The sequence below is a fragment of the Alosa pseudoharengus genome, unplaced genomic scaffold (assembly GCF_046254945.1).
Source record: "Alosa pseudoharengus isolate Yale_2024_CS ecotype anadromous, Long Island Sound unplaced genomic scaffold, YU_APseudo_1.1 YU_APseudo_1.1_scf_4, whole genome shotgun sequence".
Classification (NCBI taxonomy): domain Eukaryota; kingdom Metazoa; phylum Chordata; class Actinopteri; order Clupeiformes; family Clupeidae; genus Alosa; species Alosa pseudoharengus.
In genome coordinates this window covers 42793827-42806310 of record NW_027468774.1, presented here as the reverse complement: position 1 = coordinate 42806310, position 12484 = coordinate 42793827, and the positions used below count along the sequence as shown (strand labels likewise).

Below are 12484 nucleotides of genomic sequence, written 5' to 3'. Positions count from 1 at the left end.
AGAAGTTGGAGGCGCCTTCATCCACTCGTCTCACTCGATTTTATGTTGATACTGCGAAAATATCAAAATTACTTAAAATATACTACTTAAGTGCGTCTATTAAATAGCTGTTTCATATTTAAAACGTTTTGATAGCACTTAAGCTGTAGTGCGAAGACAATTGCGTTGTGTAGCGGTTTTAATAACAGGTTTCACGATGGCGAAGTGTGATTCGTTTCACATGCAGCTAACAACCATCATGGATATAATGACCAAAACGACTTTGGCTCAAATATGTAGACTCTTCGAAGAGGATTCGTCGAAATTAAGAAGAGAAATGTCAAGGGTGATGGAGGAAAATAGAGTCCTCCAAGACCGATTGCGTCACCTTGAAATAGAACTTAATATCACGCGACAAGTGGAAAAAGGAGCACACGAACGTACAAAGACATACCATACCCATGACCATACCATAGAAATACAGACGGTAGAAACCCACCAAGGCGTTGAGAAAGAGAATAACGTTACAGGTAACAGTACTACTTTCTTCTGTAGACATTGCCTATTGTTTATTCTAACATCAGGTTTGATGAACACAACCGCGGCACGTAGTGATGATTTCAGTGTAGCAGCTAGCCTGATTTCTGTGTGTATCAAAATATTTTATCAGGTCTTAACCGTGCACCATCAATCGATGGGATATTTGGGAAGGAGTGGTGTGCAGACCTATGGAAAGATGGAGTGTCGCGGGGACGTACTTCTGATTACTTTTTGGATGAGGTAAATAAGAATCGTTGTGTGCCACACATAATGAATACGAAAGCATGTTACACACAAATAAAGCATTAAGGAGGTGACCACCTGTTGTGAAGTTGGGATGTGTGTGTAACGTTAGATCCAATCTGCTTCTCTGTTCTGATGCAGTGCAGGGAGGACGAACAAGACCAAATTGAGCTGCTGACCATAAAGGAGGAGGAGTCAGAAGTAGACATCTGTGACGGCAGCAGCCGCCATCAAAGCACTCCGACCAAAGAGAGTAAATACGATAACGTGTTCAATTCTTTGGTGTGAACAACTAAAGGTTGTGTCTGCCCTTATGCAGTTGTCTATTAAGAAGACAGTGTTCACAATGTGTTTGTGTGGTAGGCTACTATATCTGCATAGATAGGAACAGATTATAAAAAAATACTTTTGTGTGTGTGCAAAACATCCTGAGTTTAATTTGAATGCATACACATACACAAACAAAAGTAGGCCACCACTGTGACTACTCCTTTAACTGATTTTGGAGGAGGAAACAAAGTGGTTTAATTAATACACTGTTTGACTAAGTATGGGGTCTCTTGTAGATTAGACATGGGAAATAAGAACCGCACAGGTTTTTAATTAAACAGCAAAAAAGTTGTAGTGTGTGTTGCAGTTAAAGGTGCAGTCAGGGATTTTGCAGGAAGTAGCATTTTTTGTGTTTATGTTTACATTTATTAGTAGATACTTTTGTGAAAAAAAATTAACATTTTAACCAAGGACCAAATAAAACACACCAAGGTAGCACACCCCTAACTTCAGTATTCCCAGAGAACAGAGACCATATTTTTTTCAGTGTACCCACAAAATTGGCAGCTAGCGGTCGTGAGGTTGATAATAGCTGAATATGACAAAAAATGTTATGGGCTTGAAATTGTGGACTTTAATGTGTTTTGCTTGATGTCCTGCAGTGTCACTTTCGCGTGCACATTGTAATGATGCTGTTCAGATTACACATATTCAGCCCTTTATGTTACCATTAGTGGTAATGGTCCTTACGACTCACTAAACTTGTTTTCACAGCACATATCTGCCATTACTTACAGACCATTTCATAGCGGTTTCTCTTGGCTTTAGAGGGAAGCTGTGTGTCCGACAGAAGCGAGACATCATCCACTGATGGACATGTCCCAGACACAGTCAGGAAAAAGAAGGAAGGAGCCTCTATTTCTGCAGACTCAACTGAGGGCTGTGACAATCTGCTGGACTCATCCAGAGTCTCTGAGGTTCAAGAAACAGACTTCATTAACCTGGATGGAACCACTGGGAACTATATCATGACAGTGCCTGCAGCTCCCTGCATGGGATACGATCAACACTGTGTCCCAATTGAGTACGAGTATGAGGCCGGAGAGGGGGAAGAAGTGATAAGAGAGCTTATAGCCTTTGAAGGGCTATCTGAAAACCCCTCACAACCAGCTTTCCTGGAGACGCAAGCTTTTATAGGGGATGGAGGTGAGGAGTCCTTCAATTATTTTGACAGATTTGACCTTCAGGCACACCTTCAGCAAACTCCAAAGAGGAAGAACAAGTTCAACTGCAAACTATGCAGGAAGAAATACACCAAGTATGAAACCCTCAAGACGCACATGAGGGTTCACAAGAGAGAGACCATAAACCGATGCCGGGTTTGCAAGAGTGTGTTCCCGCAGAAGAACCTTCTCAGAACTCACAAGTGTGCTGTCGCCCTGGCCAACGTCAAGAGCGGGGCCAAGCACTGCTGCGAGTACTGCGGTAGGGCCTTCACCACCAGTGCCAACCTGCGGGTGCACTACGCCGTCCACACGGGCGAAAGACCACACAAGTGCGACATCTGCGGGAAGAGCTTCACCCAGAAGGGCAACCTGAACATCCACAGGCGCATCCACACCGGTGAGAAGCCCTTCTCCTGCCCCGTGTGCAACAAAGGCTTCTCCCAGAAAATTAACCTGCGGCACCATTTGCCCATCCACGGGAAGGCTGACAAACTCCCGAAGGAAAATTGCACACCCAGCAAGAAAGCGAAGGAAAATTGCACACCCAGCTTGGACAAGAAAGCGAAGGAAACTAAAACTACCGATTGACCTATTTTTGTTTTCTTTTAAATGTAATTTTTTCTTTTATTTCAAGTCATTGTTTTTTTTAACCGGCTGATAGAAGTGTTTATTTTTTATAAATATATACATGTTGGGTCATTTGTTTATAATGCCAACATATTTTAACAAAGCATACACTATTCAATGTGTTAGCCTATATCAAAACATAATACAAAGCTATACAGTATGTGTGTGTGTATATATATATATATATATATATATATATATATATATATATATACTGTAGCTGCATTTATGAATTTGAATAGTATGGCATGGTGTTTTCTGTGAGGTTCATGGCATCTCATCAAACCCATCTGTATTGATTTATTACAAGCAATTACAGAAGTGATTTCAAGATTGCGTTTTGTTTCAGTGTATTAAACAATCAAACTGGTTAAATGCATCCAAACCAGTTTAACAGGGCTTTTAGGTGTTGGAAATGGTACTGTAGGTCTCTTGGCTGGCCAGCTAATGTAGTTCAGATCTGTATTTGTATGCAATTGAGTATACCGCATCTAATAGACAGATTATAACTGTGAGTTTAATTGTTGTTACAGATACATTAAATGAAACAACAGTCAGAGCTTTGACAGACCAGTCAATCAGCAACATGTCTTACGTTAGCAGTATTTCTGTTTGTTTGTTTATTTGTTTATCTTTAGTATGTTTATTGCTCATCATTTCAGCCCGTTTCTGTGTGATGCTTGGATTTCCTTGGTCCACAGTTGTACATTGTATTTTGTCTAAAACTTGCAAACTAAGTAGTTACAAAAGTTATTAAAACGGCATGTTACTTCAATGTTTCCTGTTTTCCTGTGTAACTGATCTTTTTTTTTTTTTGCTGTGGTTTAGGCAACCAGTAACCTTAGTTTAGGGGGCTGTCCTGTTTTATATATCCAATTTACATATATCTAAAAATACATTTTATATCTAACCTTGCTATTATCATTGGAACGTTAACTTAAAGTGAAAAATACAGAACAACAGGTTTATTCCCTGTGTTGCAAGGTAAAACTCAGAGGGATGATGGGATGATGATGAGATCTTATTCAGTGATAGGATTTTTACAACTATTGGCTCCCTTGCATTTGCAGTACTTTTAACAACGGATACCAGCTACCCAAAAGGGACTGTGTGTTCACTGTGTTCACTAATTCACGGATGAGATAAATGCAGAGACAAAATTCCTTGTATACGCAAGTATAATTCGGCTAACACAAGCAGGGATCTGGCAAACCTTCAGGTTTTGAGATTACAATCTCAGGGACTAATAAACTGGCCTTTCTTACAAAACCATAAGTATCTGCATTTAAAAGATCAAGGTGGCGTCTGTAAATGGTGCTTGAACACAAAGCTGCTGTTGATAATAGGCTCTTTGTATATGTTTTCCTGCATTAGTTGAGGTGCAAGCGGCCCTCTCAAAGTCCATCTTAAGGGCATTACTATAGAACGCAGATGCTCAGGTCATCAAATGTCTCCATGTCCGTTGATGGTTTGAGACATTTGACCAAGAATGTTTTCGCCATTGTATATTGCGCTCTCTGTTAGCTGTGGACAGTTGAAATTGAGAATCAGAGAAGAGTTGTCTGGTTTGTGGACAGTGTTCAGAGCTGCAATTTTTGTTGATATTTTGCTGGTTGTATCGCACCCAGTCAGCGCATGTAGTGCTGGGAGACATTATGTGAGCTTTGCGCTATGCAGATATCGTGAAGTGGTAATATTGATCTTTTCACTCTTGAGTTGCGGATTAGCCAGAACAAAACATGTTACAGTATGTGATATAATATGCACACAAAGACATCTGTGTCAACTGATTACGGTGTCAGTGATGTAGATCCTGTGGATGAGTTGCAGTGTTTCCCACAAAATCGAATTCTATTTGTGGTGGTAGGTTGCAGAATTCACTTGAATGCAACAGTTTTTAACAAATTAGCACAGCATGGTTATGATGGAGATTTAAGCACAATTTAGCCAGTCGACTTTTATGCCAACAATTGCAGGATTGTTAATGTTTTCTTTAAAAGTGCATGTAGGTTTGTTGAGACACAAGGAGAGGCTGTGCAAAGGTGCACATAGCTCTACAATAAACAAATTCCATCCGATTTAAATAGTACAACATAGAAATCATTGTGTTTTGGTCAGTGTTGATATTCTAGTGGGCCGCCACAAATAAGTCAATGTATGGGAAACACTGAGTCGTTCTCTCACTGTCCAGATCTTTTGGAATTTTGTAAAATAAGGTTTCAAATGAGTAATTGGTATGTACCAACTTATCTGTTCTTTGTAAGGAATAATGTATGCATATTTAACGATATATTGCCTTATTTGCATATTTTATTTTATTTTTTAGGCGAAGTGTAATACAAAAGTATTTGTATTGTATTTGTATTTAGCAAATTTGAGTTTTCTCTGCAGATCGGTCTGTAAAGGAGCCCATTGACATCCATTTTGTATTCAAAAAACCCAAGAATGTGTATTTTCTTCGGAATTGAGTAAACAACTGCATTTAAAACCATTGTTTACAAGAAATGTGTTTGCTGTACTTTTGAAACAATTTAGTAAGAGTTCATTGGTAAGAGTTCACTGCACTGCTGGTTACGCTCCTGGAAGTCATACAAAAAATGAACGTTCAGAAACAGGTGTCAATGGGATTATTTTTAGACAATCCCGAATTTCAAAGTCTGGGTTCACAAAGGCTAGGGAACCAAAGACATCGTCACATCATGCACATCCTTACGTCTTTAAATCCTTCTCATGCACATATTTGAAATAGGCCAGAAATTCTATTGTGGGAAAATTCCTTTTTATTAAAAAACAAAAAAAATTGAAGGGAAAAAAACAGATTTTTGGCCCCATGAAACTAATATAGTAAAGGTGTTTCAGAGCACTCAACATAGCCTATATTTACTGACTTTATACCAAATAGTTCTATCCTATACTGAAACATGTATTTCATTGGCATGTGTTCCTGGGTTACCGTATCCATAGCGACAGAGAACCCTGATGCATCAGCTGAGCTTTGGAACTTATCCAGTTAGAAGATTCCAAAGCTGTTCAATACAAAAATGAACTTAAGGCAGTTAGTGTACAGAATTATACTCTCAATGCCTTTTTTTCTTTTAGTAACATATAATATGACACATCAACTGCAAACCTGGAAAATTAGTGACAAGACCTATTCAATTTTGATGCACATGCACTTCTACTAGCACTGTAACACTGATGTGGTTGTATATCAAGTGGGTGCTGTCCACCTGATCTGAAGCCTTGGCTCTAGGGACAGGGAACCAGAGGAGATTTTGTAACCTCACTTCTTCAGAGTACACATCTAACTAGTGTTAAATACTGTGCAGTTTGTAGCCTGTGAAGGCACTAGACTGCAATCCCTTTTACATCCTCAGGTTGCTGTAACAGGCCCTGAGATTCTGTTGGACAAAATGCTGAGTTGTTGAACACACTTAATAATTTGCTTGTTTTCAAATGCCACAACTTGCCCTGCATAGTCTCCTAGCACTGATGGGTGTTAAAACCATGTTTATAAGCATAGCTCTTTCCGCATTCCAGGCAACTGTACGGCTTTTCCCCAGTGTGACTACGCAGGTGGACATTTAAGGAGCTCTTCTGTGAGAAGCTCTTGCCGCACTCCATGCATGTGTAGGGCTTTTCTCCTGAGTGGGTGCGCTCGTGCAATTTAAGGTATGTCTTCTGCGCAAAACGCTTGCCACACACGTTGCAGCCAAACGGCTTCTCGCCCGAATGCCGCCGCACATGAACCTTGAGGTAGCTCAAGTAGTTAAAACTTTTGCCACAGAACAAGCAGCTGAATTTTTTGTCCCCGTTGCTTCCCCTTTGATTCTGAGTGGTGCTGAAGTTGCTGTTGCCTAAGTTACTGTTGCCAGGATAGAACCCGGGGTAATCGTCCGATCCGAGCGGAGAGTCTGTTGCATCTCCAACAGCATTGGAGTTCTCATGAGGATTTCTGGAAGGTCGGAAGAGCATGTTGGGCTGCTCCTGATCATCTGAAGGTACAGGGTAAGTCATAAAGTCTCCCTCACAATGTTGAGATGCATCTATGGCCCTCTGGCCAACATCTTTACAGGATACAGGAGGTCCTATCAAAGAGGGAAAAACATTGTTTTACTTTGCCTGGAAATACTGTAGCCTACTAAGACCAGACATTAAAAACACCATATAAGATGTAAAAATGTAGGGAAGGAAAAAGAAACTGAAACAAACTATTCTTCCTATGTACAGTAAATTGTGACGTAAATCATATTCAGCCCGAACTCCAACCATTATCTTAGCAGCATGTAACACATGAGCTGGCAATTATGACTCAAATTTATTTTTAACTCATTTACATGCATACAGGTTATGTCCCCTGGTGTTATATCCCCGTATGTGTTCTACTCTAGTAAGTATATAGTATATACTCTTTTGATCCTTTGAGGGAAATTTGGTCTCGGCATTTATCCCAATCCGTGAATAAGTGAAACACACTCAGCACACAGTGAACACACAGTGAGGTGAAGCACACACTAATCCTGGCGCAGTGAGGTGCCTGCAACAACAGTGGCGCTTGGGGAGGGGTTAAGTGCCTTGCTCAAGGGCACTTCAGCCGTGCTGGTCGGGGTTCGAACCGGCACTTCAGCCGTGCCTACTGGTCGGGGTTCGAACTCTGGTTACAAGTCCAAAGCACTAACCAGTAGGCCACGGCTGCCCATCTTGACATAAGTCACCCTGCATATGTTCCATATATCCCTATACTGTCTTATTGCAGCTACTAATAATGGAACGCCACATACAGCACCAGCAGACATGTTTTTGCTAGGTGTTTACGTGCTGTAGTTCAGACTGAAGGTCCCTGTAGACCAGCAGGGAGTGCATTGTTTCATGATGCTAATTTAGACACACAGTCAGTACCATTAATCATCACTTAAATGATCAAACACAACATCAAAGGAATAGATTATTATTCTACATTTATAAAGCACACAACACATGATAATATATCAATAATAAAGCAAGTTCATATCTAAAATTCATATCTATTTCATATTGGCATATGGATACAACTAGGTGATTTGAGGATTTTATGTTTTGTCATTTCACCAGCAAACATAACCCATCACAAAACATTTCATTTGTCAATACATACTTAACATGCCTGCTAGATAAGGCTATATTGGGACCCAATTAATGTTAATGGCATAGGTTTACATTTAAACTATGTAGGTAAATTTCACCACGTCCACAGAAAAAAAAACAATGCACAACCATAGAGAAAAGTGACTATACTTCTCAATTCAAACTAGGTTTAAAAGAGAAAAAAAAACAAGACTTTAATTTCTCTTTCTTGCACTTACTTTTATTATTCCTTGGGACATTATGAAGGTTACTCTCCCCTTGGCAATCTTCGAATGCCTCTTCTTTGATTAAAATCATCTCTGGTTCATCGTCCACCAAGTCTATTGACTGCAATAAGGTTGGAAATTTAAAAAAAAGTCATTTCTGACCTAAAAAATCACATTAATGCATAAGAGTAAACAATTGAATAATGTATGTCTAACTTGCCCTGTGTTTTTGGATACGAGGTCAATTTGTTTTTAAATTACTTTATTGATTGCAAACAATAAACAAAAATGCAAAGTAGCCTACCTCATCATGTAGAATGGCAGCCTCCAGCTGTGAGTCACGCTTGTCCAGTTGACCCGTTTCAGCATCTTTCCATAAATCCATGCACCACTCCTTTCCGAAAACACTATCTATAGATGGTTGATGCACACCTGACACCAAAGGTAAATGTATAATTCTGTGTCGTTAATTTAATGTAACAGCATGACAAGTCCTCTAATTAGATGAAGAATGATTTTTGATATATCAGAAAGCAGCCCTACCTGCCATGGCTCTGACTTCGCCAAAGAATTCTACCCCATCCGATGCACTGGTGCCTGGGGTCTTCTGCGTTCCAGTCCCTTGGACACCCCCTCCTCCGCCATTGCTCCGCACAGCTCTCAATTGGTTCTCTAACAATTCACACCTCTTTTTCAGGGAGTCGTTCTCGTTGGTGCGCTGAGATATTTCCAGTCGCAAAATCATCGCACACTCGTTGATGAGTTTGCCGATTTCAGTAACAGCCGTTTTGGCCAGTACATCCATGATTGAATTTAACTGTGTTTGCAAATTCATACCATTAACCATCAATGTATCCATGATATGGAAAGCCTTCGTCCGGTGCACCACGAATCCAACGGTAGATTTACGCTACTTTTCGCTAATAACACGGTTTACAGTTTTCTCTTTGAAAAACATCAGTGTCTGCTTACTCTACGCAATAGAGCCTGTATTACAACAGCTATTATTTTTACAATAAACTGGAAGCTGTTCAGATTGGAAGACCCATTGACCTGAAAAAAGACCTCTTCTTGAGTTGAGAGAGTGAAGGACTATGGGATACATTACCGTAAACCGTGGTAAATATGAGTCTACACATCATATGGATGTATAGATCGGGTGGCCGACCAGTCCCACATGAAGAACCACAGCAAAAAACACTTCAATAAAGAGACACGCAACAGGAAATTGATATTCACTACATCAGCAACAATGACGGGCTCAGTTTCCTCTTTTATAATTTACAATGGGACACTTGCCAGCTGCTTAAAATTATAATTTTCAGGAGTGTTGGCAACAAAGTTGATCTGATCCAGAGCCATATAAAGGTACCTTTATATGGCTCTGATCTGATCGAGGCACAGATTTCTCTCACTGAATAACTTGTCACAAGCAATTTTCCATGGCAACTGATATGGTGACACTGTAACCGTAAGACGCCCCATTCATTGGAAAAAAAAAGAAAACTGCTTTTCTTACTGATGTTTAAATGGGCTGCATTTACCTGTGCTTTGGAAATTCAGTGCCTTTGGAAAACTCCTTGGAAATGTCCAGGTTTGAAGCCATATAGCCCTATGACATGTAGTTAGGCCTAAGTCTGGCATATCAAGCAGAATGGTTGTACAAAAAAAATAAAAATCCTCCTATTCAGATAAAAGGTTCTGTGTTGTTCCTCTAATTGCTCTTTGCCTTAGGTAACATTTTCTTGATTGGCATTCCAACAGTAACATTAAACCTGGCTAAAGAAACAAATGCCTCTGGGATATTCTTATCCATCTCAATATTAAAATGGTTTTAATCGAAATATAGGCAACTTTATTGGCAGTATTGTCAAATATTGAACTGCATTTAGCCATAAGCCGCACAATGCTGGCGAGCCCAATGTTCGCCATCCCTGATAAAGATCTATATATGACTGCTATCAAAGGTAATGATCAGACAGGACACACTTTGCCGCTTATAAAACGTGAGGTGCACTATGTTTTCATAAAAGCACATGTGCTTTTCCAGTTGGATTTGAACTTTTTTAAAGTCGAGGTGCCTCCGTAAAAATGTGAGGTGCTCTGGGCGCATAAGCATCCTCCAATGAGTCCTACTAAATTAATTTAACCATAGTCTGTATCGAATAGCCAGCATTAGCTCCCAAAACAACACTTTTAACAGTTTAAGATTTTAAATACTATAAGTACAAAACACAGATGTTATTACACATACATTCTACATGTTATTTCTGCCATGTACAGCCATGTAAACACAATGCATTACATAATGCATTAGTTCTTTGCATTACAGCTAACAATCCATGGATCTGTAGGACTTTAGTGGTTACTGGGATCTGTACTACTAACTGTTCTGTTAGAGCACAACACCTAATCTAAGTCCTTTTTCTGGAGCCTACCTCCCCGAAACTCTGCATGCTCCCCAAAAGTCCCCACTCAGCTCTGTGTGAATAGTCTGATGTTTTTTTAGATTGCATTTCTTGGTGAAGCCTTTCCCACACCTCAGGCAAAGGAAAGGCTTCTCTCCTGTGTGAGTGCGCTGGTGCATGTCGAGAGTGCACTTCTGGATGAAGCCTTTGCCGCAGACGAGGCAGCGATAGGGCTTCTCGCCCGTGTGCGTCCTCTGGTGGGTGTACAGGTGCCCTTTCTGGGCGTACCTCTTCCCACACAGTGTGCAGTGAAACGGCTTCTCGCCAGTGTGACTCCTCTGATGCGTCTCCAGCTGACTGAAGCACCGGAATCTCTTGTTGCAGTAGGTGCAGACGAAGCGCCTGTCCCCCCTGCTAGCCCCTTGGTCACTGTTCCACTGAGTTCGGGCCAAACTGGATATTTGCGACACAGGTGGGGCCTCTTTGGTGCAGGAATTGAACTCAAAGAGCGAGGCATCCCTCTCTGGAGTAGTTGGGTGTGCATCAGCTGATGTCTCACCATCCTGCTCATTGAGCTGTGCAGAGGAGGGCACAGAGATCTGACTCCCTTGGGTGCTTGTGGTGAGTGTTGGTGTGTCCATAATGCTTTCATGCTGCTTGTCAGTTGAAAGAGTCCTTGCATGATCATCATTCCCCAAACTCATTTCTGTGAACAAATGGTGACAGAAGTAGCCTATTACCTGAAGTGCATTAGGCCTACCAATAGATAAAAAATTAATAGACAGGACTTGACATTGACATTGGCATATAGCCTGCATACACACACAGCCTACTCACTATCTTCACAATTGCTCAACATTCCTGGAGACGTGCTATTGCACAGTTTAACTTCAAGGGCTTCCTCCTTGATGAGAATGACTTGATGAGTATCTGTGGACTAAAGTTAATGATCAAAGACATCTCCAAGAAATAGTGATCTCATGTTGAAATAACTTAAGTATTTAGTGGGAGTTCCATTTTCAGCAACCAAAAGTAGCCTAGTTAAACAGTAAACATAGCCTACCTTCTTTTCCACACGGTGACATCCATCAGAGGGGTTGAGTATGTTATGTGTATGTTCGCTGCGGGAATAATGATAATTTATAGCAGGCTATATCACAGTCATCAATTAGCCTAATTGATGTTACTTTAAATAAAAAGATTAACGATGCAGCAAACGGCCTGAGATAGGCCACTGTAGAAAGTTCCACATCCTAGGAATTCTCACCCTTTCATCCGTAGTATGTCATTGCTAGACTGTGGTCCATCATTGCAGATTTTCATGTTATGATCCTCTAACGTTGGTTCCCGTAATATGAGACCGTCGTCAGATACAGCATTACGTTTATGTTCTTCACCGGTCCAGATAAGGCTCTCCATTATCTGCAGTTTGTTCTTCAGAGAGGCAATTTCTCTCTGACTGCGAGAAATTTCCTGCTTTAGACCCCTGGATTCGATGTCGACAAGTTTACTAATCTCAAATATTGCTGTTTTCGCCAGTGTATCCATAATGGATGATAGCTGAGACTGAAATGACACAAAAGTAGCCATCTCCTCGAAGTTGTCATAGCTCATATTTTCCTATACGGATAAAATGTTACTTGGAAGTAAAATATTTAGATGACAGGAGTGAATGGCGCAAGTTGGATGGCAACACAATTTCCACCAGCGATGCCCATCATGTGGAACCTCGCGACTAGCGCATGCCTCCCACCTACAGCACTGGAAGGGATATGACAACCAAATGGGCTAATAACAGAGAATGTCTAATAGTAGACGGGCTCTTTTAATAATGACGCGAACAGCATAGAATTTTTTTTCA

General features: G+C 40.6%; 2 protein-coding genes across 2 annotated transcripts; one reads left to right on the top strand and one right to left on the bottom strand.

Moving 5' to 3' along the window:
- Nucleotides 1-3660, top strand: LOC143102661 (uncharacterized). Its single transcript, XM_076266411.1, has 4 exons — nt 1-509; nt 650-759; nt 904-1015; nt 1861-3660. The coding sequence occupies exons 1-4, from the start codon at nt 197-199 to the stop codon at nt 2844-2846; spliced, it is 1521 nt and encodes a 506-aa protein (XP_076122526.1). The 5' UTR covers nt 1-196; the 3' UTR covers nt 2847-3660.
- Nucleotides 3661-5648: 1988 nt separating this feature from the next.
- On the bottom strand, nt 5649-12311 carry LOC143102948 (uncharacterized). The gene is made up of 9 exons (XM_076266742.1): nt 11891-12311; nt 11687-11744; nt 11461-11560; nt 10654-11329; nt 10205-10211; nt 8759-9125; nt 8520-8647; nt 8228-8336; nt 5649-6973 (listed from the first exon to the last, which is right to left on the bottom strand). Exons 1-9 carry the CDS (start codon nt 12235-12237, stop codon nt 6369-6371), a joined length of 2397 nt encoding a protein of 798 aa, XP_076122857.1. The 5' UTR covers nt 12238-12311; the 3' UTR covers nt 5649-6368.
- Between the last annotated feature and the right edge of the window lie 173 nt (nt 12312-12484).

Excerpts from the sequence above, each read along its gene's own strand:
- LOC143102948 (XM_076266742.1), bottom strand. The coding sequence starts at position 12,237 with ATGAGCTATGACAACTTCGAGGAGATGGCTACTTTTGTGTCATTTCAG. Across the intron at positions 11,561-11,686 it reads GTCACCGTGTGGAAAAGAAG|TCCACAGATACTCATCAAGT; the intron begins GTAGGCTATGTT and ends CATTAACTTTAG. Across the intron at positions 11,330-11,460 it reads GTTGAGCAATTGTGAAGATA|AAATGAGTTTGGGGAATGAT; the intron begins GTGAGTAGGCTG and ends ATTTGTTCACAG.
- LOC143102661 (XM_076266411.1), top strand. The coding sequence starts at position 197 with ATGGCGAAGTGTGATTCGTTTCACATGCAGCTAACAACCATCATGGAT. Across the intron at positions 760-903 it reads CTGATTACTTTTTGGATGAG|TGCAGGGAGGACGAACAAGA; the intron begins GTAAATAAGAAT and ends GTTCTGATGCAG. Across the intron at positions 1,016-1,860 it reads AAGCACTCCGACCAAAGAGA|AGGGAAGCTGTGTGTCCGAC; the intron begins GTAAATACGATA and ends TCTTGGCTTTAG.